General features: G+C 54.3%; 4 protein-coding genes and 1 long non-coding RNA gene across 19 annotated transcripts in view; 3 read left to right on the top strand and 2 right to left on the bottom strand.

Annotated features, from left to right (window-relative positions):
* Positions 1-71: 71 nt before the first annotated feature.
* Positions 72-3,141, top strand: Atp6v0b (ATPase H+ transporting V0 subunit B). The gene is given in 8 exon segments (NM_001438095.1): positions 72-283; positions 796-844; positions 1,055-1,138; positions 1,268-1,345; positions 1,541-1,610; positions 1,735-1,786; positions 2,057-2,247; positions 2,829-3,141. Coding segments are annotated over 8 exon segments (618 nt in total). The 5' UTR covers positions 72-216; the 3' UTR covers positions 2,856-3,141.
* An 845-nt stretch (positions 3,142-3,986) lies between these two features.
* Positions 3,987-14,137, top strand: B4galt2 (beta-1,4-galactosyltransferase 2). 2 transcript variants are annotated; one of them, NM_001436804.1, is given in 7 exon segments: positions 3,987-4,353; positions 5,757-6,112; positions 6,325-6,560; positions 9,653-9,843; positions 10,063-10,185; positions 10,296-10,400; positions 13,144-14,137. In NM_001436804.1, coding segments are annotated over 6 exon segments (1,110 nt in total). In that variant the 5' UTR covers positions 3,987-4,353; positions 5,757-5,808; the 3' UTR covers positions 13,295-14,137.
* LOC120102957 (uncharacterized) lies at positions 7,898-15,089 on the bottom strand. Of its 2 annotated transcripts, XR_015621086.1 has the most exons (4): positions 14,978-15,053; positions 12,562-12,683; positions 11,966-12,136; positions 7,898-9,170 (listed from the first exon to the last, which is right to left on the bottom strand). It is a non-coding gene; the product is annotated as an uncharacterized LOC120102957 (long non-coding RNA). The 2 variants fall into 2 exon arrangements; XR_015621087.1 differs by lacking the exon at positions 11,966-12,136 and having other exon boundaries at positions 14,978-15,089.
* Positions 14,310-27,777, top strand: Ccdc24 (coiled-coil domain containing 24). Of its 11 annotated transcripts, none has more exons than XM_087550609.1 (8): positions 14,310-14,745; positions 14,980-15,137; positions 15,267-15,383; positions 15,976-16,101; positions 16,559-16,613; positions 16,946-17,015; positions 17,134-17,212; positions 27,494-27,777. In XM_087550609.1, exons 1-8 carry the CDS (start codon positions 14,620-14,622, stop codon positions 27,573-27,575), a joined length of 813 nt encoding a protein of 270 aa, XP_087406735.1. In that variant the 5' UTR covers positions 14,310-14,619; the 3' UTR covers positions 27,576-27,777.
* Positions 17,821-27,923, bottom strand: part of Slc6a9 (solute carrier family 6 member 9) — a 34,096-nt gene continuing 23,993 nt past the window's right edge. For 2 of the 3 annotated variants that reach the window (NM_053818.3, XM_087660080.1), the window contains 9 exon segments: positions 17,821-19,110; positions 19,202-19,372; positions 21,914-22,014; positions 22,110-22,209; positions 22,288-22,422; positions 22,531-22,768; positions 23,144-23,247; positions 23,337-23,471; positions 23,600-23,732. In NM_053818.3, coding sequence (NP_446270.1) covers positions 18,916-19,110; positions 19,202-19,372; positions 21,914-22,014; positions 22,110-22,209; positions 22,288-22,422; positions 22,531-22,768; positions 23,144-23,247; positions 23,337-23,471; positions 23,600-23,732 — 1,312 coding nt within the window. In that variant the 3' untranslated portion in view covers positions 17,821-18,915. 3 annotated transcript variants of the gene reach the window in all.

The raw sequence follows: 27,923 nt of genomic DNA, 5'->3' as shown, positions 1-27,923 counted from the left end.
CGAAGAGACTACAACCACCACAGTGCTCCACGGCATGACGTCTACCAGGGCCCGGCCTCAGGCAGCCAGCCACTGTGCGCGGGGGTCACGTGGAACCGGCGCATCACATGCGCCGGTCAGGTGGCGCTGCGGGGCGGGTCGACAGACTGCGGGGCGGACGGTGGACGCGGTTTTAGCTCAGGTTCCACCGATCCGACCCCTGCCGTCGCTGCTGCCATGACGGGGCTGGAGTTGCTCTACCTCGGGATTTTTGTGGCCTTCTGGGCCTGCATGATCGTCGTGGGTGAGCAGGGCCCAGGCCGGCCAAGGTGGCCTGCTGGTTGGGGCGGGGGGCAGGTGGCAGCCGGAGCCGGCCCAGCGCAGTGCCTTCCCGCGACAGAGAAGGCCGGCCCTGAGCTGCGAGAGCCACACTGGCCCTTCCGGAGTCGCGACACCAGGTTCCTGGCCTCCTCTCGTCTGCGAGCCGCATATTTGGGCGCCCCGCTTCCTCTTTTTCCTCCTTGCCCTCCCCCCCATTCACAGCTTGTTGGGTAAACAGCAATTCGGCCGGCAGGATCTGGCGCGGCCTGGACGCAGCGCCCGTTCCCTCCAGCCCGTGAAGGGGCTTGTCATTAAGACAGGTTACCTAGGGAGTGGCCCAAAAAAAAAAAAAAAAAAAATGGAGGCCTGGGTGGAGGTGCCGTTTCGCTCCGGGACTCTTCGCTTGTCTAATTAGATGTAGGTGGCTGACAGTTTGACAGTTGGGGACTGTGTCTCGAAAGAGCAGCCCTTTAACTCCTTTTCTCATTGCTGCAGGAATCTGCTACACCATCTTTGACCTGGGCTTTCGCTTTGATGTGGCATGGTAAGGGAGGGCATGGAGAAGATTCTCCTAGGAGCCCTTCCTCTCAGCTGTACTCTGACCCCCCAGCCCAGCTCTTCAGACACACGGACCTTTGGGAAATGTGGAATCTAGAGATGCGATGTCTGGGACTGGTGGGCCAGAGCTGGGTGGGAGCTGAGTTGCCCGTTCTTGACCACAGCTGAATCGTTTTCTTCCCTGTTTCCACCCCAGGTTCCTGACGGAAACTTCCCCCTTCATGTGGTCGAATCTGGGCATTGGCCTAGCAATTTCCCTGTCTGTGGTTGGAGCAGCCTGGTGAGTGTTGGAGCAGTGGGACGAGTGGGAGGTGCTGAGTCGGGGCAGGTGGCATCCACTGGGTTCTTACTCATCCTGGGGACAGCGACTACCTGGGCTCCTTTAATCAGTTCCTTATTCTTCCACCAGGGGAATCTATATTACCGGTTCTTCCATCATTGGGGGTGGGGTGAAAGCCCCCAGAATCAAGACCAAGAACTTGGTTAGGTAAGTGTAAAGGCTTTTGAATGTCAAAACTAGCTGTGATTGAGGTCTGATGACATACTGGCTTGTGACCAGTCTCATCATAGCGTGTACGTGAGTCAAGGGAAGTTGGCTGGGGATTTTCTGAAGAAATGGCTGATTTCCCTTCTTACCTCTTTTCTCAACCCCTCCCCCAACATTTACCATTACTGTGGCCAGCATTATCTTCTGTGAAGCAGTGGCCATTTATGGCATCATCATGGCAATTGTCATCAGCAACATGGCAGAGGTAAGGGAAAATCCGCAGGGATTAGGTGTCCGTCCAAATGTCTCTGCTTTCCCTAAAGATTGGAGGGAAGAGAAGGTAGGTGCATTATGGGATGCCTTCTAACAACTTATTCTGCCCCTCACAGCCTTTCAGTGCTACTGACCCCAAGGCCATTGGCCATCGAAACTACCACGCAGGTAAGTGGGTACTGTAGACTGGGTCTTGCCAGGGCTGGTGCTGTGGGATATGGCAGCACCGAGTGAGTGGGAGAGGCCGGGGCAGCACTACCTAACTACACAGTGAGACACCCCCACCACACAGACACGGCTGGGCTTACCCACCTGCTCCCACGTCCCAGCTCCACGCTCCTCTCAGCTGCCTCATGTGCTCCGCAGGTTGTGGTGGGGTTGGCCCTGGTAGCCCACCTTGGACCATGGGCCTCACTTGAGCTACTTTGTATCCTCCAGGCTACTCCATGTTTGGGGCTGGCCTCACAGTCGGTCTGTCCAACCTGTTCTGTGGAGTCTGCGTGGGCATCGTGGGCAGTGGGGCTGCCCTGGCTGACGCACAGAACCCCAGCCTCTTTGTAAAAATTCTCATCGTGGAGATCTTTGGCAGTGCCATTGGCCTCTTTGGGGTCATCGTCGCAATCCTTCAGGTGTGAATCCCCCTAGGGAGCTGTGGCCTCTTTTCCTTGGCCCTAGCTCTGCCTTACTCTCCTCAGAGGAACAGAAGTGCCTCCCTGCTTTACCAAGCCCCTTCCCATCTCTTGCCTGCCCCCAGCCCGTCTGCTGCTTTGTATGCACATCTCTCCTTTAGTCCCTCTGTTTGCACCTCTTCCCTCTGCTGTCTCTGGAGATGTCATCTTTGTGGCATTTCTCTCTCTCAGGGTCCGTGTTTGTATGTGTATGACATGCTTGTCAGCAGAATAGCATGTGTAAATTAGTATTTTGTCAGTGTGTGAGTTTGCAGCTGAAAGATTGGCCTGAAGGTCTAAACACGACTTAGGGTGCTTGGCTGGGTTGACTCTTGGGGACACTGACACTGTCCACAGGGGACTTCTCTTCTTTGTTGTGCAGCTGAACTCCTTTGTTACTGTCCATGTCTGTCTATCATAGTGTGTCTGTCCTTGTATGCTCATCCATCTGTGGTCTGTCTGTCCACCCACACTGGCTTGCTGGTTCTGGTCTTGTCACTGGTTGCTGTCCCTGCCTGATTTGTCCTGTTCTTCTTTTGCAGACCTCCAGAGTGAAGATGGGTGACTAGATGACCTGTATGGGTGGGGCCGTGCCCCACTGTTATTTATTGCTGGTTTTCCTGGGATGGCTGGAGCTGTGTCCCTTAGCCTTTCTGGGGCTTGGTGTTCAGGGCCCTCCTGCACTCACCTCTTGCTGCCTGTTGACTTTGGAGGCATTGCAGTCCAGACTGAATCCCAGTGTGGGAAGTGGGCTACTGATGGTGACTGTGTACAGCTGTGCGCCCATGCCCCCCAACCCCCATCCAGCCCATCTTCTTAGTGTTTGTGAAATAAACTTGGTATTTGTCCCAGTCAGTGAGGTTTCTGTTGGCCCCTTGCGACACCTTTCACAGAGGAAGGGAAGGGCCTGTGTACTTTCTCCAACCTCTTGTAACTTTCTATCTACACACCATGTCTGCTCTGGACAGTGCAGGTTTCTAGGTGGGAGGTCAGGGTGCTAGGCTAACTGTAATTAATGCTGGTGCCTCTTCGTTGAAGAGTCTGGGCTCTAAGATACTCCTAGCCCTATGCCCTTGGACCCCTGTGCACTAGATCCAAATTCACTACAGCTAATTCTCTTCCCTGGTGCTATACAACTCCCCACACCTGGCCCTTCCTGGAGCTCAGTTTTTTACTTTTCTTGATAGTCCTATGTGAACACCTAACCCTTCCAGAAACCTCTTCTCTGGTCTTAAGTTCCTCGGGCTCTGTTCAGCTCCACCCATTCCTATACAATTCTTGATACCTCCACCCCCATCTTACCCAACCTGCTTTTACCCGATAAACCCTTTTCAGTCAACACCTTTAAGGGTCTTACCCAGCAGGCAGCCCTGGTTGGCTGACCTTGACTCATGCTCCCAGAAAACAGTTGGCAAGGCCCTAACCCTCTGAATCGCCCACTATCCAGACCCCCTCCCAACTACCTGAAGGGCCTAGCCATCCGGCTCCTGTTCTCTTTCCATCCCTACGGCCAGCTGGTGAAGGAACCTGATGGATTCCCGCGCCCTTCCTGAGTCTCCGGCATCCGCAAGCGCACCTCCCCGCTGGCTGGGCCGCGCAGGGCCAACGGCAGGGGCGGGCGGCGGAGCGGCGCGCGGCGCGTGCGGGCTCACTGGAGGCGGGGGCGCGCGCGCGGGCGCGCCGGCCTGGCCTGCCCCTCCGAGGAGCCGTAGCGCGGGAGGGAGGCGGCAGCGCAGTGGTCCGTCGGTCCGCCGGTCCGAGGGTCTGCCCGGCCCCGCCCTGCCTCCCGGGGCGGCTCGGCTCCATGGCCCGCGGCGGCGGCGGGAGGTGGCCCGGGAGCCTCGGGGACCGCTGACCGGGCGGTGGGGCCGGGCCATGGGGGACAGAGCGGTCCACAGCAGCTGGAGCCGGGATCCCTACCCGAGCTGGAGCGGCGCCCCCTGCTGAGCCCCGAGCGCTGCGTGAGAGGAGGGCGCGCGCGGCCCCCCACCCAGGGCCCCGACATTCCAGACCCGGCCCGGCTAGGGGGCCGCCCGCGCGCCGCCACAGATCCCAGTCCAGGACCCGGTGAGCGAGGCACCGGCGCTGCACCCCACCCTACCCCCATCCCGCTAGCCTCCTGGGCTCCGGCGTCCGCCCCCATCCGGCCTCCCTCATTGTCCTCGCTCGCCCCGGCCTTGTGTCTAGCAGAGGCGCTCGGCCCCGGCCCCACATCCACATCCCCCACTGCATGCACCCCTCCCCAGGGCTCCACACCCACCTGTCCTCTGCTGCCTCCCCCGTCCCGGGGTGCCACGTGTTCCGCCTCCCAGCCCCGCCCAGACGCACCCCTCAGCTCGGTGGCTAGCCTGACCCAGAGCCCCTGCCCTGGAGGGAGGGGTGGGGATACTTGCACGTGGGTCTGGGTGTATGGCTAGGCTTGTATAAGTCCGAGCCACGGTTTGTTGATATATGTGGCTCATATGTTACTGTCACCCCAAGTGCCCCAAGTGTGTCTAGCTCTATATGTAGGTCTCTGTGTGTCCCTTGAGTGTGGATGCCTACTGCTGGCACTAAAGCTGTCTATGTGATTTCGTGAATGTTTGAGATATTCTGCTCTCGGGAGCAGGTCCCGAAGTGTTTATTGACCTTTTGGAACTACAGGGGAGACCTGGTCCAAGCAAGGACACCCCTAACCCCCACCACCACCTCTGCCAGCCTATGAACTTGACTCCTCTGGGGTCCAAATGTACTTGGTTTCAGAAATCAGAATTAGCTCCGCTAAGCAGAGCTAGCTAGCCTGAGAGCTTAGGTGAGGGGCTCTCTATTGCTTGCCCCACAGTGTGCTTCCGCCCCTTGTTCAGTGGGAAAGACACTTTTAAACATCCTCTCCTTTTGGGGTGGGGGTGGGGCGCTCCTGACTGCTTAAAACCCCTTCTCAGCCTGGTCCTAGTTGACCAGGTCTGCTGGCTGTTGGGACCTTTGTGCCCAAACTGACCAAGGGTCTAAGTGACTTCCCACCATGGCCCTTGGAAGGACTAAACAAAGTCATAGTATAAAGTATCCCTACATGATAGGCACTCAGTAGGAGGTCCATTCTCCAAGCCATGTGTCCTGTGTTGAGGACTCTGGCCTGTGAGGGAGCTGGTCTCTGGGGCACAGGTGGAGCCTGTAGATAAAAGTGGTCCGGTGCTAAGGAGCAGTCCTGGGTAATGAGACTCACTCGTCTGTACTACTGTGGGTCTGACTTGTACAGTGAGGGTTTGTGTGCATGTCTAGGTGGCTTAGTGCTGGGGTGTGCCTAGGATAGCAGACACTGAGTCGCCAGCGGCTGCTGGTGTGTCTGCAGGTAGAATAGAAACAAGCCGGTGAGTGTTTGAAAGGTAAGTGAGGCTAGGCAATCTGTGAAGGAGCAGTTGAGTAGGAAGCAGGTGGGTTCCATCGCCTGTCCTATCCTGACCTGTGGGATCTGTTTCTCTTCCCCTGTTCAGGCTGGCAGCCGGATGCTTGGTCCCATTGGGCGGGCCATTGGCCACCTGCGGGATGAGCAGACTGCTGGGGGGTACGCTGGAGCGGGTCTGTAAGGCTGTGCTCCTTCTCTGCCTGCTGCACTTCCTTGTGGCTGTCATCCTCTACTTTGACGTCTACGCCCAGCACCTGGCCTTTTTCAGCCGCTTCAGTACCCGAAGCCCAGCCCATGCCCTCTACCCTGCAGCCAGCAGCAGTACCAACTGCTCTCGGCCCAACACCACTGCTGCCAGCTCCGGGCTCCCTGAAGTGCCCAGTGCCAGGCCTGGCCCCACAGCTCCAGTCATTCCACCCTGTCCTGATGTGCCGCCTGGTCTTGGTGAGCCTGTAGAGTAGGGCCTACCTGTTGTAGGGGTGGGAAGAGGATCCTACCAATGTGACTGGGGAACTGGAGTGCTGAACCATGGGGGCACCAAGGCTCCAGGTCTATTGAAAGAGGGCAGTTCCTGGGGCTCTGTTGCCCACTCCCAGGTGGCTAGTGTCCCTGGATTCTGGCAAAGACCCTGACTCTTGACACTGTCCTGCCTGCAGTGGGCCGAGTGGTCATCGAATTCACCTCACCCATGCCTCTGGAACGGGTGCAGAGGGAGAACCCAGGCGTGCTCCTGGGCGGCCGCTATTCTCCACCTGACTGCACCCCAGCCCAAACGGTGGCAGTCATCATCCCCTTTAGACACCGGGAGCACCACCTACGCTATTGGCTCCACTATCTGCACCCCATGTTGAGGCGACAGCGGCTGCGCTACGGTGTCTATGTCATCAACCAGGTGCGTGATCTGCAGTCCTTGGCGGCGCACTAGCCACGAAGGAACTCTCATGCACCTGTGGATGTGCCTGCTCAGGGAAGCGGGATGTACACCCTTGTGCTTGTTGGTGTACACCGGGGGCTAGAGAAATCTGTGAGTCCCTGCCTACCCACCGGTGTGTGAGTCTCCGTGGATATGGAGAGTGTATGTCCGTCTGTGGACACAGGAAGGTTACGTGTGTGGAAGGGATATGAACATATAAATGTTGGCGTGCACTCTTGTGGTGTGTACATGGCTTGTTTTGACATCTCTTCGGGATATCAGGCATTGGGTCTTGGAGAAGACCTGATACGTACCTTGACTGCCTCTGGGGAACTCAGGAGGAAGGGGTATGGTTGGAACTGGAGTAAGGGCAGTGGGAACACAGAGGTTTGGTTCATCCCTGCCACTTAAAAGAGATGAGCAGGCAGTTGGGGGAGGAGAAGGAAGTGAACTTTCTACGAAGAGGACCCTAGGAGACCAGAGTTTTGCAGGAGAGTTCTTACGTTTAGGAACTATTGGCGAGGGGCGGAGTTCAGCCTTCAGGCTGGGTAGCAAAGGTTAGCTGGAGGAATCGGGGAAGGCCACATCAAGAAAAGCTTGAAAGGTGTGCTTGACAGTTGAAATCTAGCCTGAGTTGGTGGGGCGCCCGTGTTTGAAGTGGGGGTAACCTGTATATGTTGTGGCTACATGTGAAGAATAGAGGGAGAGGTTGCCAAGAGGCAGTGTGACCAATTAGGAAGGGATTACAGCAGCCAGAAAAGAGCTGGTGAACGTGCTCATGGGCGAGGCAGTTTATGGGATAAAGGGATACATCACTGTGAGAGAGGAGAGAGGTGTGGAGACAAAGCAAGGGTTTTAGTCTTGGCTGTTTGCTGTGTTCATGGCCACACCTGTGAGCGCGATGGGGACCAGAGGAACTAGGCCAAATGTGGAGGAGTGTGGCTTGTCTGGAGTGATACGGGCCCGGGAGAGGGAGAGGAAGGACCTAATAGGGACTTCTCTGAGGGAGAGAAGGGTCTGGAAACACTGGTATGTAGATAATTCTGTATTACACAGTTTTTATTGTGGAGAGTGAGTGTGTGTGTGTGTGTGTGTGTGTGTGTGTGTGTGTGAGAGAGAGAGAGAGAGAGAGAGAGAGAGAGAGAGAGAGAGAGCATGCGCTCAAACCGTGGCATATATGTATAGGTCAGAGAACAACTCTGTGGGTTCTCTCCTTCCCTGATTTACATGGGTTTTGGGTTTGAGGTTCCTTGGATCAAATTGTCAGTCCTGTTTGGCAAATGCTTCATCAATTGAGCTGTCTCATTAGCCCGTAATTTAGAGACTGCTTTTTATAATTGTTTGGTTTTGTTTATACACACACATCACCACTGAACCCTTGTAAAGGTCAGAGGACAACTCTGTGCACTGCTGGGGATCATACCCAGGTCATCAGGCTTGGGCCGAGGATACTGTACCTGCTGAACCAGCTCGCCAGCTAGAAGTTTCTTAAAATCCATAACATCTGACATGCCTGCAGAGCATGGACTGTTGGGGCAGGGGGCAGCATTGAAGGGTTAGATGGAGAAAGGAAGGCAGCTACAGAGACCCAGAAGGTGGACCCAGAGAGTGTCAGGAGACCCTCCGGAGTAGATATCCTGGAAGCACAGCAGTCGGTGTCAGGAAGGAAGCGTGGCAGCTGTGTGAGCTCTGTGGGGGAGTGAGAGGGATGTGGACCAAGTATGTCCAGTGGATTTAGCAACACGGTGGGCCTAGTGAGAGCCATTTCAGGGGCATGGTGGGGGCGGAAGCAGATTGCAGTGGGTTGAAGAAGGAATCAGATTTGACAAAATAACTAATTGGAGACAACTCTTAAAAAAATCTCTGCTGAGAAGGAATGGCAAAAGGTAAAGGAGGGAAGCTGTGGGGTGTGTGTGTGTGTGTGTGTGTGTGTGTGTGTGTGTGTGTGTGTGTGTGTTTAGGTTGTTTGTTTCCCTCCAGAGGGAGAAAGAACTGAGCATGTTTGAGCTGTATGGGAAAGACAGAGGGCTCCTGGCTGGTGAGAGAGGCTAGAAGAATGATGATAAATAAGCCAGGAGAAAATGACCAATCCCTCTCAGGGCTGGTGAAGTTCCGTTCCCTGCTCAGAGGAACAGTTCCCACCTCTCAGGCTTGCCTAGGGCCGGGAGGGGCCACTGTCTCCCCTGTCCTTGGGAGGCACCCACTCACAGATGCCAGCTGCAGAAGCTTCTGTCTTTAGCATGGGTTGTAGCAGAAGCCGAGGGGCCGATTCTTGCCAGCCCTCCCCTCTCTGTCCAGAGTTGCCTGGGCCTGTATGACCAGGAGCTCCGCAGTCCTGTTTCTTCGGGGCCTGAGCTCACAGAGATGTGACTGCCAGTGGCCTGGTGCTCACCTTCTTTGTCGGGAAGACAAGATCATTCATCACGTTCCCACATCGTCTCCAGGGCTGCCCAGGGAGTTGAAAGTGGATCAACTCAGGCCAGAGGAGCTACGTCAGCACCAATCACTTAGGGCATTCCTCGTTTGTCTCACGTCACAACCGTAGGCTCAGTAGGGAGATAAACCAGGGCTCCTAGTCACTAGACTTTCCTGGTACAAAGAGGAAAGTCACAGGGTGTGAATGAATCAATGAATGAGATAAGATGAGCACTCTAAATAGTGGTTCAGTAAACGGGTAAAATGGAGCCCCAGAGAGAAGGGGGTGGAATTGTACTGGGGCCTGGAGGTTTGTTTGGAAGTCAGCCTTCTCAGGTATGAGTTTTCTAGATGGGGGGGGGGGGAGCGCTAATCAACCCCAGTGCGTGGTATCCAAAAAGTCCAGCATGTTCTGAGGTGCCTAAGCAGTGTAATGTGGTTGGGCCATAGATTCTTACAATACCCAAGAGGAGACTGGAACCAAACTGTAAATGGGGGAGGTAGGGTGAGAAGCCGGACTTGATCCTGAGACTCTGAAGGAGTTGTGGAGGTGGGGGACAATGTGTGGGGCCCCTGGGATCACCATGGAATCTGAGTGGCAAGTACTTGTGGGTCAGGCCCCAGAACTAATCCGTATCTATCCACCCATACACCAGCATGGCGAGGAGACCTTCAACCGAGCCAAGCTGCTCAACGTGGGCTTCCTAGAGGCACTGAAAGAGGATGCCACCTATGACTGCTTCATCTTCAGTGATGTGGACCTGGTCCCTATGGATGACCGCAATCTGTACCGTTGTGGTGACCAGCCCCGCCACTTCGCCATTGCCATGGACAAGTTTGGCTTCCGGTGAGACTCTCTTAGTGAGACTCAGACCTACCCACCCCCACTTCACCCAGGCCCTTAGTCCCAGCTTCAGTGTCCTCCTAGCCTTTGGCTCCTGGTTGGGATCCTTCTATGAAACGCAGGTCCTCCCTGGATCCTTGTTACACCCGGTCCCTACACACCGTCTGTGATTCTGTATCTTGAATTCCCTTGCAATCCTAACACTGCTCTCCCGGGTCATAGGTTGCCCTATGCCAGCTACTTTGGAGGTGTGTCAGGCCTGAGCAAGGCCCAGTTTCTGAGGATTAATGGTTTTCCCAACGAGTACTGGGGCTGGGGCGGCGAGGACGATGACATCTTCAACCGGTAAGTAGACAGAGGCAGAGAGCAGGCTGGCCAGGGAGTGAGGAGGCACAGACTGCATGGTGCTCCTGACCCTTCCCAGTGCCTCAAAGTCTGCCTCCCTCCCATCCTAGGATCTCCCTGACTGGGATGAAGATCTCACGCCCAGACGTCCGGATAGGCCGCTACCGCATGATCAAGCACGACCGGGACAAACATAACGAGCCCAACCCTCAGAGGTGACCAGCACCCCCACCCTGGGTGTCCCTGATCCCTAGATGTAACTTCCAGTATCCCAAATACTCTGACCCCATAGAGGAGGCCTCTGAGCATCCTTGGCCCCTGAGAAGTGCTTTCTAGAGGCAACTGATCCCTAGAAATGACCCTAATGTTCCTGACCCCCTGACCTCTAGAGGTAATTAGAATTTAAATTCCAGCCTGTGCTGTCATTACACAGGCACATTTCCATCAGTGCTCCCAAAGACTTCACTGAGGTGCTTTGCGTGATGATAGTGTCTATACTAGCCATAGATTCTAGGAACCCAACAAAGGCGTGCCAAGCACAGGAGGTGTGGGGAGGGAGGTTTGAGACAGTGCCAACCCCTCTGAGATCAGAACAACTAACTCCTTCTTAAAGAGATATGTATATGAGTATATATGAGTGCACCATCTTTATGCACACCAGAAGAGGGCATCAGATCCCATCACAGATGGTTGTGAGCCACCATGTGGCTGCTGGGAATTGAACTCAGGACCTCTGGAAGAGTAGTTAGTGCTCTTAACCACTGACTGCACTCCCCCGCCCCGACTCCCCGACAAGTCCTGTGTGAGTTGAGATAACCACATTAGGTATTCATGGCTGGGTGGGATAGGTCTGACAGGCATGGGAAACAGACTCCTTGAGCTTCCAGATGCATCCATGAGTTGTGCCAAGCTTTCTGCAGTCACACTCAGTCCCTGTCCTCCTCTCCCTCATGAGGTCTACACTAGGCAAGGAAAATAGTTATGTTATGGTCATGGAAACAGGTGATCTCCTGGCAGACGGATGAGGTAGTGGGAACATAAAAGTTACTCCTTTACTGAGATCTGTCTCACGTTCCCTTGGGCATACACGTTCACCAGTGCTGTATTGCCAGACTGATGGAGAAGACCAGAGTGGATGAAGGAACTTGTCTGTGTAAGAGTTGATTCTGAGCATGCCTGCTGTTACTGAAACCTTAAAACTCTTTGGTTCTTAAACATCGAAGGCTAGGAGAGGAGCAGATAGTAGGGGCTTTAGTGCTGTATAGCTGAGTACCAGGGGACTTTTTAACTTTTTCCCAGAAGGCTTTGAGGCCCTTGGAAAGTCTCTTAATGGGAAAGAGACACCATTGGATTTGTTTGGAGGTCTTACTCTCTGTGCTCAAGGAAGGTGAAGGAATGACCTAGCTGCTGGTGTACCCAGGAGGAACTTTGACCAAGCCTGAATTCATACAACTTGAGGGACTCTGGCAGGGGAGAATTCTATGTCTCTGACTTTTCTGCTCTAATCTCAAACTATAGGAATGGAGAGATGGATTGTGAACTGACAGGGTTGGAATTCAGAAGCAGAAGACCCCTAGGAAGCCAGGGAGCTAATAGAAAAGCAAGTGGCTTAGATGAAACCATGGTCAGCAGGGAAGGAATAGCAGGCAAATAAATCCAGGACCCTTGGTCTCATTCAGGCTTAACTAGTCATTGATTGGTGATGTCTGCTTGGGTTTGGATATGGCTAGACAGCATGAAATTACAGGGCTAAGTCCGGAAGATGGTTCTAATACTATACCTCAAACTTAATAGTTTTTCAGGGACCAGGCAGTGGTGGTGCATGCCTTTAATCCCAGCAGTTAGACTGGTAGTGAGGCAGAGTCAGGAGGATCTCTATGAGTTGAAGGCCAGCCTGGTCTACAGAGAGAGAGAGTTCTAGGATATCCAAGGCCACACAGAGGAACTCTGTCTTGAAAAACAAAATCAAAACAAAACATAAATTAGGATTCTTTCCTTACGCTGCATGTTGAGGTCATCAGCAAGGCACATCGAGACCACCCTCAAGGCATTTGAGCCTGTTTGCTGTCCCCTTCTCCATCTTTACCTTAGTCTGGTCTCTGTGACCTTGTCCTGGTGACTGCAAGGGTTTTCCTGCCTCTTCCTCACCATCCTACCCTTCTGCCGAAACTTGGTTAGGAATCCCTTGGTGTTGTCTTGCTCACGGAATATGAACTACTCGTTATGACTTACAGAGACCTGCCCATACATGCTCAAACTGACAAGCTAGACTGTTTTTTTCCCCTTTACCATGTGCTCTGACCTCTGCATGACACGTTTTTCCCTCTGCCTTCAGCTTAGTGTCACATCCTTCTCCCAAGGTAGTCAATCTCATACCTATACACTCTGATGTTTCTTTTGCCTCGTCTCCCTTAGAGAAGCAGACTTGACGTGAGAGGAAGGGCCTTGCATGTCCCATTCATGGCTGTGTCCCTGTTGCTCAGAGTACAGTCTGGGATCTGGGAGTGAAGGTGGAAGGACAAATGAAAGAGAAACAAGATGATAAGGGTTAGAGGAAAGATGACATGTCTCGGGGACAGAGTGCACTGAGGGTACATGTGAGATGCCACAATTACTAGAGTCGAGCCAGCAAGATAGTCAGTGAGTACAGGACAAGCCCGAGTCTCCAGAACCCACGTAAAGGTAGAGGGAAAGGCCCAGCTTCACAGGCCCCCAATAATACTAATAATAATACTAATAATAATTATATATATTAGAGGGCGGAACAGCGAGACCTGTGAGAGGTGGTTGTTATGCTTTCTGGCTGAAGGGGCTGAGGTCTCTATTTTGAGAGCAAAAGGAAGAGCAGTGGGCTTCTGTTGAGTTGCCCCTGAAGGGAGAAGATGGCCTGTGCCTTGCCTCAGAGATTCAGGATTGAGCAGACTGTTAGACTTGAGCTGAGCTCGTCTCCCTTCCTAGGTTTAATAAGATTCAAAACACAAAGATGAGCATGAAGTGGGACGGCATTGGATCCGTGCGGTACCGCGTCTTGGAAGTATCTCGGCAACCACTCTTCACCAACATCACAGTGGACATTGGGCAGCCCATGTCATGGCTCACTCAAGGCTGACACTAACGGACAAAGGCCCTCCATGCCCTTCTGGTATGGAAGGCTGCCTGCCAGAGGACTGACCTATAACCTGGCTGACAGCTGCTCTAGGGGTGTCCCCAAGACTGAGACTGTGAGCTGTTTTCTGAGTCTTAATAGCCAGCGCACCTAGAAGTTTCAGAACTCACTTTGAGGGGCGTTTGGGCAAGCCCCTCTTACGGCCCTCTCTGGGGTCAACCCTTCTTCCTGTCCTACTTTTCCCAGCCCAAACCTCCTCACTGTTAGGGTTGGGCCAGCCCCTGCACTGCCTCGCGGAGTGGCCTGAGCTAGGTCACTCCACCTCTCTGTGCCTCAGTTTCCCCACTCCCCTCGAGTCCCCTAGGGCCTGGAAAGGTGGGAGGTTTAACTAGGGGGCAATGTCTCTTCCAGGGGGGAATTCTCAGATCTGGAGACCCCTCATGCTTCCAGGGGAGGGGAAACCTTTTTCATTCAATATTGTAGGGGGCAAGCTTTGGCAAGCCACCTACTGAGGAGCGCCCCCAGGAGGGGACCAGAAGGGGTGCTGTGTTGTTTCCTGGGATCATGGGGTTGGCCTTTGCATGGGGGACAGGTGGGCCTGGATCAGTCAGTGGTTCTGGCCTCCCTCCCTTAGAGAGGAGGCAGGAGCCCCAGGGCCTACTCTGTTTTTATGTTGCACAGAAACTTGTGTGGGTGCTTTAGTAAAAAACGTTAACGGAGCAGCTCCTTGTCTGTTTGTGAAAGGGATCTGGTTCCCTGAAGCTAGTTTGTGTTGTGGGAGGTGACCTGGGTAGGGGTCTTCTAGTGACTTAATAAATTTCCTAGCCCCGTCCTAGGGGGAAAGTTTATCTTGACACTGCTTTCAGACTAGTAGGGATAAGGAAATAGTGATCCAATGGGGCCAGATTTCTCAGCTCTTCTCCCTCAGAGGCAGAAAGGTGTCCTGGGATAAGCACAAGGTGCTCAGCCACTGCGGGCAGGGCAGGGCCTCTTTCGAGGGCTGATCCCAGGGCGCGATGGTTTCCCAGGTGACCGACTCTTAGGAGGGGAGGGGCTAGGGCCCGATTCCCACAGCCAGGCTTCCCCAAGAAGAGGCCAGGGATCCCGCACCCTGAAGGGATTGCCCATAGTAGGCCACCAAAGGACAGCGCAATTCCTGTGTGGGGACATAGGCAGAAAGGGGCGGGGTATCGATGTCAGCAGAGGGGCTTGGTGGGCGTGGCTCTGGTCCAGAGCAACCAGGCGTCTCCCAGGAAATCTAGCGCTCTGACCTGCGGGCGGTCCGGCCTGTAGGTCTGATCAGGGGACCACGACCCACCACGTAGGCCATGCCCGGGGACTCCCCAGCATTGTGGGAGCTGGTGGAGGAGCATGTTCCACTCCCGGAGCGGCCTGAAGTGAAGAGGATTCTGGGAGAGGCCGCAGTGGACCTGAGCCTGGAGTTGCGAGAGGAGGTGGGAGTCCGGTGGGTGGGGATGGGTCACATTCCAGGCCTGCCCTGCAACTTGAGTGATTTCCCACCATCACCAGGTCAGGTCCCTAGTTCTATTTGGTGACCCCCTAACACCTTGTTCTCACTGCCCTCGCTCTCTTCTGTTTAGCTCCTCCCATCCCTTGACAACCCCCAGCCAAGATACACAGACCCATCCCCTCTGCCCCGTGGCAAGGTACCCCAGCTCTCCTTACAGGTGGCGATGCTAAAGGCGCTGCTCCAAGACCTCCAGTCTTCTCAAGTCTCTGACTCTCCCTCCCTACTGGCACCACCCCCCCTCCTGAGGGACCTCATGCGCCAAGAACTCCGACAGTTGCTCCAAGGCCTCCGCCTTAAGGCTATCAGTGAGGGCAGGTGGGATTCTCAGCCATGGCCTCTTCGCCCGGACACCAGATGGGCTGCCCCTGATAAAGAGCCAGGGCGACCTTTCCTGGCGGTTTCCTGAAAGGAGGTCCTCAAGTCCCTTCATGCACACGCTTTCAGGGACCAGACCCAGATGTGGGCCCAGTATAGTCCCAGGGTCCTTCGCTTTGCCCTAGAGGAGCCCAGGTCTGAGTCAACACAACAGGATCCATTCCCGATGAGAGCTGGTGAGCCCAGGTAAAGAGGGGAGCTCTGTCCCTGAAGAAGATTCTACCCAACTGGGGCTGGACGCTGTTAGAGCCGCTTGGGATAGGGCTCAGCACATGAGGGCTAAAGTCCTTAGGGGACACCCACCCAGCTTGGTGGCAAGGATTAGTTTTCCAAGCTGATAAAAGGGAGCGTTTTTTGCAGGCAAGGGGCGGGGGGACAGGACAGGACAGGAGGCCATGTCCAGTGAATAGTTCTTCTCAGACCTAGCAGACGAGACTGAGGGCATGGGCTGGAGGTACATGAAGAGCTGAGAGGAAGTGACAAATGATAGTCTCAGTTGGGGACAACGATAGAAAAGAATGTCCTCGTGTTCATAAGTAGACTGCGTCAGTTTCTTATTCAACTCCCCCCCCCCCACAATCCTATAAGCTGAGCACTGTCCCCAGCTTTTCAGGTGAGACAGTGAACACTCAAAAGGACAATTTCCCTGAGGTCACACAGTGAAGGTGGCAGACTACCAGGTGCAAGCCTGGGCTCTGGAACTATTATTGTCTGCACTGTTCTGTTGGCCTGTGTGAGAAAGACTAAAGTCTCTAGAAGTGGCATTTGTTCCCTGAAGGACTGGAATGAGCAGTACAGAGAGGGTGACGCTAACCTCACCTGTCAGCAGCTGCCCCAGGGACCTCACCGTCATCAAGGACCAACTGAATGTGTCTAACATTGACCAGGTTGTCAGACACCTGAGGTGAGGCCTAGAGGCACCTGAGTGTATAGATTTGAGGGCAAGAAGACAGGAGTGGATCTTAAGGGGCTGGGACTGCCTTAAACGTAGATTTTTGTGTTTGTGTGTGGTGGGCAGTTACAATACCAGCAAGTAGCCAATTACAGGGATGGGAGGTGGGGGTCAGGGTCCTAGGATTTCAGCCTGGCAAAGGGGAGCCAAGCGAGGGTTATAAGCAGGCTATGATATGGGGCTAATGGGGCCAGGATACAGAAGAGGTTAGTGCTGTAGGGGTGTAAGCACTGAAGCGACTGGGAATGGTGGGGCTAGAAGTCTAAGACCAGGCAGCACCCAGAGGACAATGTAGCCTGAGGATGGAGGCGCTACCTCTGCTCTGGTGGTTCTAGAGGGCGGGACCATTAGTGGGTTCAGCTGGGTAGGTCCTGCCTCACTAGCTCTGGCTGTTCATGCTCCTGTCTAGAAGCCTCCTGGAGGAGGAGTGTCACATGTTGCAGAAAGAGATCGCTCACCTGCAGGTGAGCACAGCCCATAGCCTCCCCCCAGGTTCTTTGTTTAGCAGGGACTGTGTTTGCATGTCTGTATATATGTGCATCTCAAGGTTGTGGGTCCTATGCCCATTTCTCCTACCAGGCCATGGCTGGCAGTTTTAGACTTGACAGCCCCAGGTCTCCTGCATCCTTTCACTAAAGTCTGAGTGAATGCCTAGTTGTCATCTTGCTAAGCCTGGCTTTCCACAGGCTATGCTCTCGTGATAGTTAGGCCAAGGGGCTCCATGGGCCTGAGCCCCATAACTAGGCCTCTTGGTCTCTAACTTTAGGCAGGGCCACTGAAACAGCTCTCTCCACAGCACTGTCTGGAAATGGAGCAGATGCAGGTTCACCAGCCCTCCAAGGAAGCCCTAATGCCCACCCTGGGAGGTAAGGACCCCAGGCGAGCCCCCAGGGTGCCCAGTCCCCTCCCTTTACCTCATACTGTACATACTACTGTATATACTCCAGAGGAGGCCGGTGCTATCTCACCTGTGCCCTTCCACAGAGATAAAGGATCAGAAGAAGGCAATGGAACAGGAGCTACAGATCTCTCTGGGGCCTTCCTATACAGCTGCCAAGCACAGGTACACCAAACCACAGGGTGGGCAGTATAGACCGAAGCTCAGATCACAGTCACCTCACGTCTACCCATCCTGTGCAGGCAGAAGTCTTTGAGGCCATCCATTCCCGGCCCTAGACCCCTTCCTTGTCTCCATGGCTACATGCCTACACCTCCTTCGGAGCGCTGCCCCCACCCTCAAGGTCAGGCAAGCACCCGCCGCTGGGGCCGGCAACTTCGGTACAGCTATTGCAAAGAGACAGCTTCCACATCAGTTTCCAGTGCAGCATCCCAGGCACCGACCTGAAGGGCTGCTCACAAAACAGGCTTCTGCTTCTGCTGAGACTCGCCCATCTGTTGTTGCTTCCAGCTGCCACAGCTCCGTTTCTGCTCCATTCTCGGATGAGCTCACATGTCCCCGCCATCCCCCCACTCCCCCAAGCTGTGTGTTGATCTGGTCCCGGCCCCACCCCTTTCTGCTTTCTAGAACGGAGTGTCAGGACACCTATTCTAACTATCAAAGCCTTTGGCCCCTTCTCCTCCACACAAGCCTCCACAGAGGCTTGGAGGACAGAGGTCCCATCCCAGCTCGACTTTTGTCCCCTAGGGACCCAGACAAAGCACATCAGCAGCTCAGAGACAGGAATAGAAATTTCATTAAAACCTACGGACTTTAAAACCCGAGTGCTGCACGCTGGGCAGCGGCGGGCGGCACACCGTTATTGCTACAGAGGATTAGAAGGGGCTTGGCCAGGGCTGTCACTGCAGAGGGCACAGAGGACGGACACACGGACTGCAGGTCTTGGGAGAAGGTGCTCTGACTGCAGAGGGGGGGACAGGCACGTGGACTGGGGCCATTTGGCACATTGAATAGGGTTAGCACGTCTGGGAAGACTGGGCCTTCAACCTGGTGGAGGGTGGGCAAGGGAATGTTGTGCAGGGTCCCCTTCCCCAGGGCTCTGGGCTCAAGCTTCCTACAGATAAGTCCCCTTCTTTCCCTCCATAAACAAGTGCTTTGGGCAGGCTGCTGGGTCGTGGCCTTTGCTGGCTGGGCCTGACAACCAGGATTGGAACAAAGGACAAGGGACCCTGGAGCAGCCAAGTGAGGTGCAGGCAGGCCTGGAAGACAGACTGGACCCAAGGCTGGGGCAGGGGGGTGGCAACCACAGGTAATACAATTTTTTAAAAAAATAATTACACAAATAAACAGGGCTGAGTGGTGCAGTCCAACAAGTAACACTGTACAGCCCCCGGGGCCCTCACCTTGTCCGGAGCAGGAAGATACAGATTTGCCTGGGCAAGAGGCTAGGGTCTGTTCTGGGGTCAGGAACACTGGTCATGAGGCTGGAGGGGAACAGGTGGGGTGTGGAAACAAAACCTCTTATCCCGTAGTGAAACAGCTCAGGGCAGAGCATGAGGGATAATGAAGCCTGGAAGGCCTCTGGGGACATGGCCTGAGACCTCCTCCAAAGTGCTTTGGACACTGCCGCCCCATGCCCCACCCCCACGCACCTCCCCCCCACCCCCATCACTTTTCCACCCCCAGCTGCTGTCTTGGCATCCAAAGGATGTGTAAACACTGGGGACATGAGCAGTGGTGGCCAAGGTGACAGCAGCCACCCTGGCCAGGGCATGATGGGGCAGGCAGTCACACCGGTCCACCACCTCCTCAGTCTCTGTGGTAGGAGCAAGGGTTGGGTGGGGCTTCTCCCCTTGCAACAACTGTGCTCATATCCGGGAGTCCTGGAGGCGGCTGGAGCCGTTACTGCCCACGATGGGGATCTGGGCCTTGTCCGGGTGCAGTGGCTGAACCTCAAACCCATCTTCAGGAGAGGGGGTTGTAGTGGGGGCATAGCGCCCAGTCCGGTGCTCCAGGAGGGCAGGGCCCCAGTCTCTGCTTGGCTTTGTGGCATTTTTCAAACGCTGCAGGCAGGGGGCGCAGTGAAAAGTGTGTCAGGAGAGAACCTTTATGCTCGCTCCAAGTGTCCCCGTCCAGCCCATCTTTACTCCTCACCTGAAGAAGTGTGTCCCCATCTGTGCGGCAGAGCTGGAACAATGCGTACAATGGGATGCAGATGACAGACGACAAAGCCATGAGGAAGCCGATGGCCACAGCCCAGCCTGGGTACTGGTAGTGGTTGTAAGTGATTGGCCGGTACTGGATCACCGTGAAGATGAGAATGAACTACAGAGGGTAGAGAGGATGAGGTGAGGTTGAGCAGAGCCCCTCCTGGACCCCAGGCTTGCCCTCCTCGCAGCAACCCCTCCTCTCCAGACTCCCAGGCCAACAAAAGGTGTTTGCTCGGGCACAGACAACTGTCCACACCTGTGTAAAAGAAGTAGGACCCCAGGAAAGGGCTGGACATGGAGGCACCATAAACAGAAAGAGGTATGCTTTTGCCAGTCCTGAACTGGCAGAGGACAAGCAAGCTGCCGCCACCTTTGGAAAGCAGCCAGTCTCTCTCTGTCCTGTACTGCCTCGAGAGATAAGGACCATTTCCTAGTCCTAGGCTTCAGCTCTGCCTGATGACCAACCTGTTATCTTGCCGGCCACATCTCCCTGCCTTGGGTTTTCACCACACCCAGAACCGTCTCACCTTCTCTGTTCATTCTGCAAACCCACCCTCAGTATTCCTGTCAAGCCCCGGACCAGTGCCACCTCTCTCAGGAAGCCTGTCTGGAATTCCTGCCTCCTAAATGGCCTCTCCATGGCAGCTTGCATCTGTTTTCCTCAGAGCCCCTCTGCTTCCTATTTTTGCGTGGCCGGAGTGCCTGAGAATATTGCATTAACTCGGAGTCTAAGGTGCTTTAGATCTGTTTGAGCTGATTTGTACCAGGAGATGCTCAGATAGGGAAGGGGACTGAGGAGCAAGCCAGGTAAGGTCCTGCCTCACTGTGGCTGTGGTAACAAGTGGCAGTCAGCCTGGAGAGTGCCCAGAGGCTACAAATGCTGAGTGTCCAGTAGTAGACTCTTTGGAAAGAGGTGGATGAGGCAAGCTAAGGATCTAAAACAGGACACTTGGCCAGGTGGCTCAGAAGCCACACCCAGAGGGCCTGTGGAAGGACTCAACATGCCTCTTGGCCTTTAGGGGCATCCTGGAGCTTAAGTTCCTCTGACTTTCCCCACACTGAACATAGGGCATCCTTCTAGGGCCCTATACACGGCGTGCACATGTTTACTGACCTAGTGGATATCGAGGTTTTTTGCTTTTTTTTTTTTTTTTTTTTGAGACAGGGTCTCACTTGTGTCACTCCAGCTAATCTAAAAGTTCCTATGTAGACCAGGCTGGCCTCAAATTCAAATATTGGCTTGCCTTTGCCTCCTCAGTGCTGTCATTAAATATGAGTGCCACCATACCTGGCTGAACAAAGCCCGATGTATGTGAGGATGAATTCCTTCACTGGAGTTATGGAAGGATGGGGTTTGTCAAGAAGAGCTTTCATAGGCCCATGAAGCCCCAAAGAGAAGTATGTCTGCACAGCCTGAATTCCTTACCTTAAGGTACCTCCAAGACCAGCTTTCCCGTCACTGCCTGCTTCATTCAATCTCTCTGCCTAGAGAATCCACAGGACCCAGGCCAAGGCCCTTGGTGGGTAACCCCAGGTACTAGAGTGCAGCCTCCCAACCCTCAGGAGAGAGTCCTGGTTCTGGGCCAATGCCACACCCCCAGAAGGCACGGTGCTGGGCAGTGGTTCCAGCCCTCTCTGGCCTCTCAGCCTTGAAAGGAGACTTCCGCTCCTCCTGTTTCAATGCTGGGCCTGTGGTCAGAACTGTTGTCTGTGCCAGGCCCAGGAACATCCCACACCCCATGTGGCAGAGGCTTCGGGCCTCCGGGGACCATTTTTCAGAAACATGAGCCAGTGTGGAAGTCTGGTATAGAGTGTTCCACAATTCTGAGGAACTGAGCAAGACACAGGTAGCTCTGGGCACTGCCTTGCCACTGAGTGAACCCTCTGACCCTCTTCTCATACAGTAACTGAGAGGACACTCTGACCCATAGAGTGACTATTATGCCATTAATCACCCCCACCCTCACTTCAAACAGAAGCAGCAAAATGAGCCTGTTTTAGCCCACAGGCCGTTCCCCCATAGCATGGTTTCCAGTGGCACACTGGCCTGCAGCAGGGTTCTTGCCCCTTATTGAGTGTGCTATGGTGGGCTTACTTAGCATCCCTGTGCCCTAGACGGGGAGGGGGGGGGATGGTGATAATCCAGAGAATTGCCTTACAGGAGTGCAGTGTTCTGATTGGTCCCCTGATGCTTGGTGTTCAAAGAAATGGGGGTGCTCCCTTCAAAGCCATCCAACTTCCCAGCCTTTGGGGGCTTAGGAAGTGGCCCCTATCACAGAGCCGAACTGACTCCTAGCCCTGCACCCACAGGTCCATGAGGAACACTGCCACGTTCCCATGTGTCTCCCTGCTTAGGGACAGCCTCCAAGGGGGGCCTAGGTAAGAAGAGTAAGGTAGACATTGATACTGATATCAATGACTCCCGAGGCCCCTGGGAGGCGGCAGCCGGGCAGTAATGCCAGGGAGCGAGGCTGTGTCCCTGATGCTGCAGTTCTGAGCATGCGTCATTGCTTCAGGCAAACAAAGGACTCAGTCTCCCCTTCCAGACCCAAGGCCAGGCCCTGGCTCCTCTGAGCGTGCACACATCTGACTATCCGGGCCTCTTAGATGCCCAAAGCCAGAGCTACCTGGGAGGGAGGGCCCCCGAGGAACTTACAAAGATGATAGTGGGAGAGACAAAACGCCAACAGATCTGGAAGAAGAGAGGCGGTGGGAACCCCAGCATCATCTGAATGTCCTGGAAGTAGTTCCGGTGCCCTGGAGAGGGGGATGGAGTATCAGCAGCAGCTCAAGAGAACAGAGTGGGCCAGTCCAAGCCAGGGACAGGGAAGGGCATAGGAGGTAGCACTCACCATAGATATACATGATGGACACGCACATGATGCAGGAGATGACAACCAAGGAGAAGCTGGCTGCGTAGTTGTCCATCAACAGCAGCCAGTAGATGCCCGCCTGTGGGCCAGAGGACGGGTGAGCCAGGGTGCCATAGACCAGTGCAGCCCCACCTCCTCCCCACGGCTCCATTCTTACCTGGCTGGTAAGAGGGATACCCAGCAAGAAGCCAGCCACAGCCACACCCAAGGTCACGTAGGTCTTCTTCTGCAGAATCCACTCATTCCCCACCTCATCCACAATGGCAGTGACTAGGGTCTCCAGGAGGCAGAACTACAGCCACAGCAATCAGAATACAGGCCTGCCCTCTGTCCCAGTTCCTCCTGCCCAAGCTGCCAGCCATACAGCCCTCCCCAACCCCAATGCACACGCACACCATACCTGAGTACCGAGTCCCAGCAGGATGAGCATGAAGAAAAACAGCAAGGACCAGAGCGGGGAGATGGGAAGCAGTGTGAGAGCCTCGGGGTAAGCCACGAAAGCTAGCCCGGGCCCGTGGTCTGCCACCCGAGACACATCCACACCCAGGTGATTGGCCATGAAGCCTAGGATAGAGAAGATGACGAAGCCAGCATAGACACTGGTAGCACAATTGGTGATGCTGATGATGACGCTGTCCCTGAGGGAGAGGAAACAGGAGTTTAGGAGACGTGGCTTGCTTCCCTTTCCTCAATTGAAGCCAAGAGAAGGCACGGCGATTAGATTTTCTAGAAAGAAAGGTGCCCCTAACTCCCTTTCTACCTGTTCTGGGTCTTTTAAAGTGAGTCCAGGGTTCCTGAACCCCTCATCCACCCATCCCCCACTCTGGCCGGTGCTTTGCTCTCTTCACACTTGAGATACAAGATCCTCAAGACTTCAAGGGCATGAGTGCACAGGAGGTCACTAGGAGGCAGCCAGCTGCACTGGAGCCCAGTGGCCTTGTGGATAGAGGGTCAGGCTGTGGAGAGGATGGGAAAGGGGGAAGCCTCCAGGCCAGCAGGGGGCGCCTGCTCACCGGTAGCAGTTGTTGTGGAATTTGTTGTAGGATGCCATGGTGATGAGGCCACCCCATGCACAGCCCAGGGAATAGAAGATCTGAGAGGCTGCATCCCCCCACACCTGCAGAGAGGATTGTCCGTGAGCCGCTGCAGGCAGATGCTGGATGTACCCGCCCCGGTCCCTTTGGGGCTCAACCCCCCACATCCCACCTTGGCCTCCAGGATCTTGTCCCACTTTGGGGTCAGGTAGTACATGATACCCGTGAAGGCTCCTTCCAGGGTCACTCCACGAACAAACAGAATGGTCAGCACCACATAGGGAAATGTGGCCGTGAAGTACACCACCTGGGACAAGACAGGCTCCATGGATTCCCCTAGAGCCCTTTCCAACCCCCGAAACTACCTCCCTAACCCCAGCAACCCAGAGAGGAGAGGCAGGGTGGGAACAAACCCTGCCTGGGAAGGGTACTTGCTTTCCCTGAAGACTTGACTCCTCGAATGAGGCAGAGGAAGACAACCACCCAGGAGACGCCAAGGCAGCCTAGGAGAGGAAGCCGCACTTCTCCAAAATCTCCAATGTCATCCGACAGCTTCAGCACATACAGCCTGGGGATGGGGAGGTGACAGTCACTGAGGACCAGCCTCTGATGCCTAGCAACCCATTCTCAAAGTCTGTGACCCATGCTGCAAGATCCCAGAAGCCTGCTTTCGGGAGAATGGAAGCTGCTCTGAGGACACTGGCCTTCTGCCCTGCAGGCTGTCCTGGGACCCTCAAGGACTCTGAGAGATTAAGTCAAGTTGGAGCTAGTCGTCTCTCCTGCAGCAGGAAGACTCCAGTCTCTGGTGGAGCCTAGCTTAGGTCGTCCTTTCGCGTGCAGTCCATGGTAGGAATGCCCGCTCGTCTCGTCACATCAAAAGCACACCCTCCAGGGAGCCTTTAGAGAGAGGTTCACCCTGACAGTCTGCTCCAGCTCTGCCAGCGAGCTGAGTGGGCACCACAGTGGATGATGCCACTCTAACTCCTCCCCACGTGGGTGTGGCTCCACCTGGCGCCCTATGCCAGGTGGGCTGTGCTTATTAATCACATACTTAGCGTGCCAGACCCTAGAATGGCACTGGACAGAAGGCTTCTTCCTGCCCTTGTGGAAGAGAGCAAGTGGGTGAGAAGGGACACCGAAGAGCGGACGAGACACAGGAGGGGTGTCTCACCTGGAGGGAGAGCCAGGATGAAAGACTTCCCTGGGGGGATGAGGCTGGGATTAGTGGGTGAGCATGTGGGTGAAGGGATAGTGGGCAGAGCGTCGGGGCAGGGGGCCAGGAGCTAGCATGACCAGCCTGGGCATGCTGGTTAGCTCGAGCAGGAAGAGAAGACAGCCAGGATAGAAGGGCAGCGGACAGGAAGGGGCCTCGTTCTAAGAGGTTGTGAAAGCGAAGCTAAAGAACTTGTCAGTTTCCTCCTGAGGGCAATGGGATAGCTTGGAGGCTTTTGTTGGCTGGCTTTGAGATAGTCAGGCTTCTCTATGGCTCCAAGTCTTGCAGTGGCTCTCAGAACCCTTACACTGGCTACAGGCCCTAGAGGATCCAATGTCTCCAGACCGGCCATATCTCCCATCTCTCATTCTCCTCCCCTTTGCTCAGTTTTACCTGAACTGACTGGACATGGTTTTACTCAAACGTGTTAGCATGCCCCAGGGCCTTTGTATATGCTACCATCTCTGAAGTAGCTTCTTTTCCCCGTAGGGAGCTATGTGCACATAAGGCCTTGGGCCACCTTGAGATTTTTTTTCACATGTGTACAACAGACCAGGTTTTACACTATATCCCTGTATAGGATACAGCGCCTTGTCTGTGTGACCCCCACTTTCTCCAGTCTTTTACTCAGAAGGCCATTTCGTGACAATAGCATAAAATGCAGCTTTCACCCCAGCCCAGCATGCCTCCCCCTTCCCCGAGTTCCTTGACAGCAGACACATCCTTCTCTCGTTTCATGTTTTGCTATTGGTGGTCTGACTGCTTCATGTGAGCCAAGGGCTCGTGTCGTGTCACCCAGGCTGGTCTTGAACTGTAGTTGAGGATGACTTTGAACTTAGGATCCTACCACTTCCTCTGCTTGAATGCTGGGGTTACAGATATGTACCAGCTTGCCAGATTGTATGGGGTACTGAGGATCGACCCAAGGGCTTCGTGCATGTGAGGAGGGCACTTTACCAACTGAGCTACAACCGCCGCCCTTTTTATGGCTTTTGTCTGTGGTCCTGATCTCAGGAGTTTCTGCTCGCTTTGTTCCTGGCTGTACTTCCCCAGTGCCTGCCACGGACAGAGTCAGTATTTGATCTTGAGTGAGTGGACACTGTGGCAAATGGGTTGGGAGGCAGAAAGGAGGGAGACCCATAAATGTTCGAGGATAAGAGTGAGAAGGAGGCAAGGAAGATACTCTCCGGCCTCAGTTTCTTCATCTGCAAATAGGATCACAACTCCAGCCCGGGACTTGGGGAATAACTATGTAAAACAGGCTCCTTTCTTTCCTATGTAAAGGTCCCATTTGGAGACTCCTCCCGCCCTCTCCCCCCCCCCCCCACTCAGCATCTTTTGGTATGTCCACATCAGCTCTCAAACCTCATGCAGGTGTGTTTAATAACTGTGGATCTTCAGGGAACGACGTTAGAGCTGGAACTTGGTGTTTGCCTGACCTGCCTGCCTGACCACCCAAGTGTACTTAACCTGTCTTCCTTTTGGCTTCCTATCTTCCTCCCAGCCCACCCTTAACAGCATGGCCTGTAGAGGGCGCTGTCTGGCTCCTCCCCTCTCTGCCCAATTCTCCCAACTGTCAATATCTGAGGCTGACGTGACCCTCTCCGTGCTCAGTCACACAGGAATCAGCAGGCAGAGGGGTGAAGTCCAGGAGCCATAGGGTCACATTGACTTTGCTTTCCTGCCCTTTCCCTCTCCATAGCACACACGGGAAACAATATTACTGGGCAAGGCCATTCATAGCTGAAGGCAGTGGACTAGGGCTCCTGGCAATGTAGGCCAGGCCTGCCTAGGTGTTCCTATGTTAGACACCAGTGCTGGTGAGGTGAGACCTTCAGAATAACTGCAGGCTCCCTCTGCTTCTACTGAATCACCTTTCCCAAGTGCCAACATTCAAGTCAAGAAAACCCTTTTCACTTAAAGGATTTAAAAAACAAACTCTGCCTAAGAACACACGCTAAAATGGCAGTATTTGATGTTATTTTTATTGCACAAGCACAGCATTACTGTACTGGGACCGCAGAGCTAAGATGGTTAGCCTGGGAACCGAGGAATGAATTCTGGCTTTTATTTTAGGTTGTACCACATTTAGTTCTTGTTTTCCTTGGGACCATGTGCTTTTGAGATCAAACAATTAACCTCAGAGCGCTTGGAACGTGACTTATTTATAAGCTGGCTCTCGATGCATGCCCTCTCAAGAATCATTTTGCCTCCCCCACCCCCATCCTCCTTTTCTTTACCGAGACTAGGTCTACTAGCTAGCACAGGTTGGCTTTTAAATTTATGACCCTCCCGCCTCAGCCTCCCACTAGCTGAGATTCCAGGCATGCCACCACAGTCACCTCTTTTCCTGCTTGACGCTTCTCCAGATATGAGTCTCGAAAAAGAAATTCTCCAAAAAAAAGGGGGGGGGGGACTTTAATCTCAGCATTTAGGAGGCAGAGAGGCAAGAGAATCTCTGTGAGTTCAAAGCTAGCCTGGTTCTACATAAGGAGTTCGGAGCAGCCAGGGCTCTATAAGACCTTATGTCAAAACCAAAACCAACCAAACAAAACCCTTAACTCCTTAACTCCCAACATCTGGAAATATGTAGCGGTTGTTCCCTTGAGTGGACAGTAACTGGCTCGGGGAGAGAGACCCCCTCATCTGCTTCTCCACAGATCTGGCCCCTTGAGCCATTGCTGCTGCTGATCTGTTTTTTATGCCATGTTAGCACATTTCACCTTGGCAGCAATGAGGGAAGGAGTGTAGCCATCCAAATCTGAGGGGCAAACACCCGAGACTTTTCAGGGAGACTTGGTGTCTCCCATAAACATACAGTGGGCCAGTGGCAGACTCAGGACTTGGGGTGTCAGCGCAACTATGAAGTTGGCATGAGATACCAGGGTAGGTGAGGGTGGGGCTGGGATCAGAGTCCACTGTGTCGGGTGCTGCTGGCTGCCACAGAGGCTGTGGAGGCTGGTCATGAGCTTAGACTCAGTCGAGCACAGAAGAGTGTAAAGCAAGTCTGGGGAGAGGGCAAGAAGGGTAAGCAGGGGGAATGGCTGGAAACCTGACTTTCTAGATGCTCTCGCTTTAAAGACTGTCTGTTTGTCTGTCTGTCTATTTTTGTTCAGGTGCTGGAGATCAAACCTGGGACCTCAAGCACTAGGCAAGCTCTACCAAGGAGCCACACCCCAGCCATCCTCTTTCTTGTAGCCTGCTGTCTTCATTCATAAACTGCGAAGTACATCAGGCCACTTTTCAAAGGAACACCTTGGACTAGGAACACTGGCAGAGCACCACTGGCCTAGGACAGAACAAGGCAGAGCCAGGGCGGGCCTGGTGCACGCAGCCCAGCCACCTTCACAACTATTTGGTTTCTTAACCTCAGATGTCAGTCTATAAATCTGAAAACAGAGCTAACAAGTCTTAATGAGAATTATCTAGTAGGTGGGTGACCAGTGCGCCCTTCCTCCTCTAATCAGTGATGCCTGGGCAGCTTTATTCTCCTCTGGTGCTAGGGAATCCAACACAGGGCGGGCTGTAGACGGGCTAGCCAAATCT

Source organism: Rattus norvegicus, chromosome 5 (genome assembly GCF_021556685.1).
Source record: "Rattus norvegicus strain SHRSP/BbbUtx chromosome 5, alternate assembly SHRSP_T2T, whole genome shotgun sequence".
NCBI lineage: Eukaryota > Metazoa > Chordata > Mammalia > Rodentia > Muridae > Rattus > Rattus norvegicus.
Note: the sequence above shows the minus strand (reverse complement) of the source record. Positions and strands in the feature narration are given on the sequence as shown.

What these genes read in the sequence shown, in the direction of transcription:
- Ccdc24 (XM_087550607.1), top strand. Translation starts at nt 14,620, where the DNA reads ATGCCCGGGGACTCCCCAGCATTGTGGGAGCTGGTGGAGGAGCATGTT. An exon ending in AAGGCTATCAGTGAGGGCAG is followed by an intron (nt 15,138 to 15,266) that starts GTGGGATTCTCA and finishes ACACGCTTTCAG; the next exon opens with GGACCAGACCCAGATGTGGG. An exon ending in ATGAGAGCTGGTGAGCCCAG is followed by an intron (nt 15,384 to 15,975) that starts GTAAAGAGGGGA and finishes TGTTCCCTGAAG; the next exon opens with GACTGGAATGAGCAGTACAG.
- B4galt2 (NM_001107965.2), top strand. Translation starts at nt 5,809, where the DNA reads ATGAGCAGACTGCTGGGGGGTACGCTGGAGCGGGTCTGTAAGGCTGTG. An exon ending in TGATGTGCCGCCTGGTCTTG is followed by an intron (nt 6,113 to 6,324) that starts GTGAGCCTGTAG and finishes TCCTGCCTGCAG; the next exon opens with TGGGCCGAGTGGTCATCGAA. An exon ending in ATGGACAAGTTTGGCTTCCG is followed by an intron (nt 9,844 to 10,062) that starts GTGAGACTCTCT and finishes CCCGGGTCATAG; the next exon opens with GTTGCCCTATGCCAGCTACT.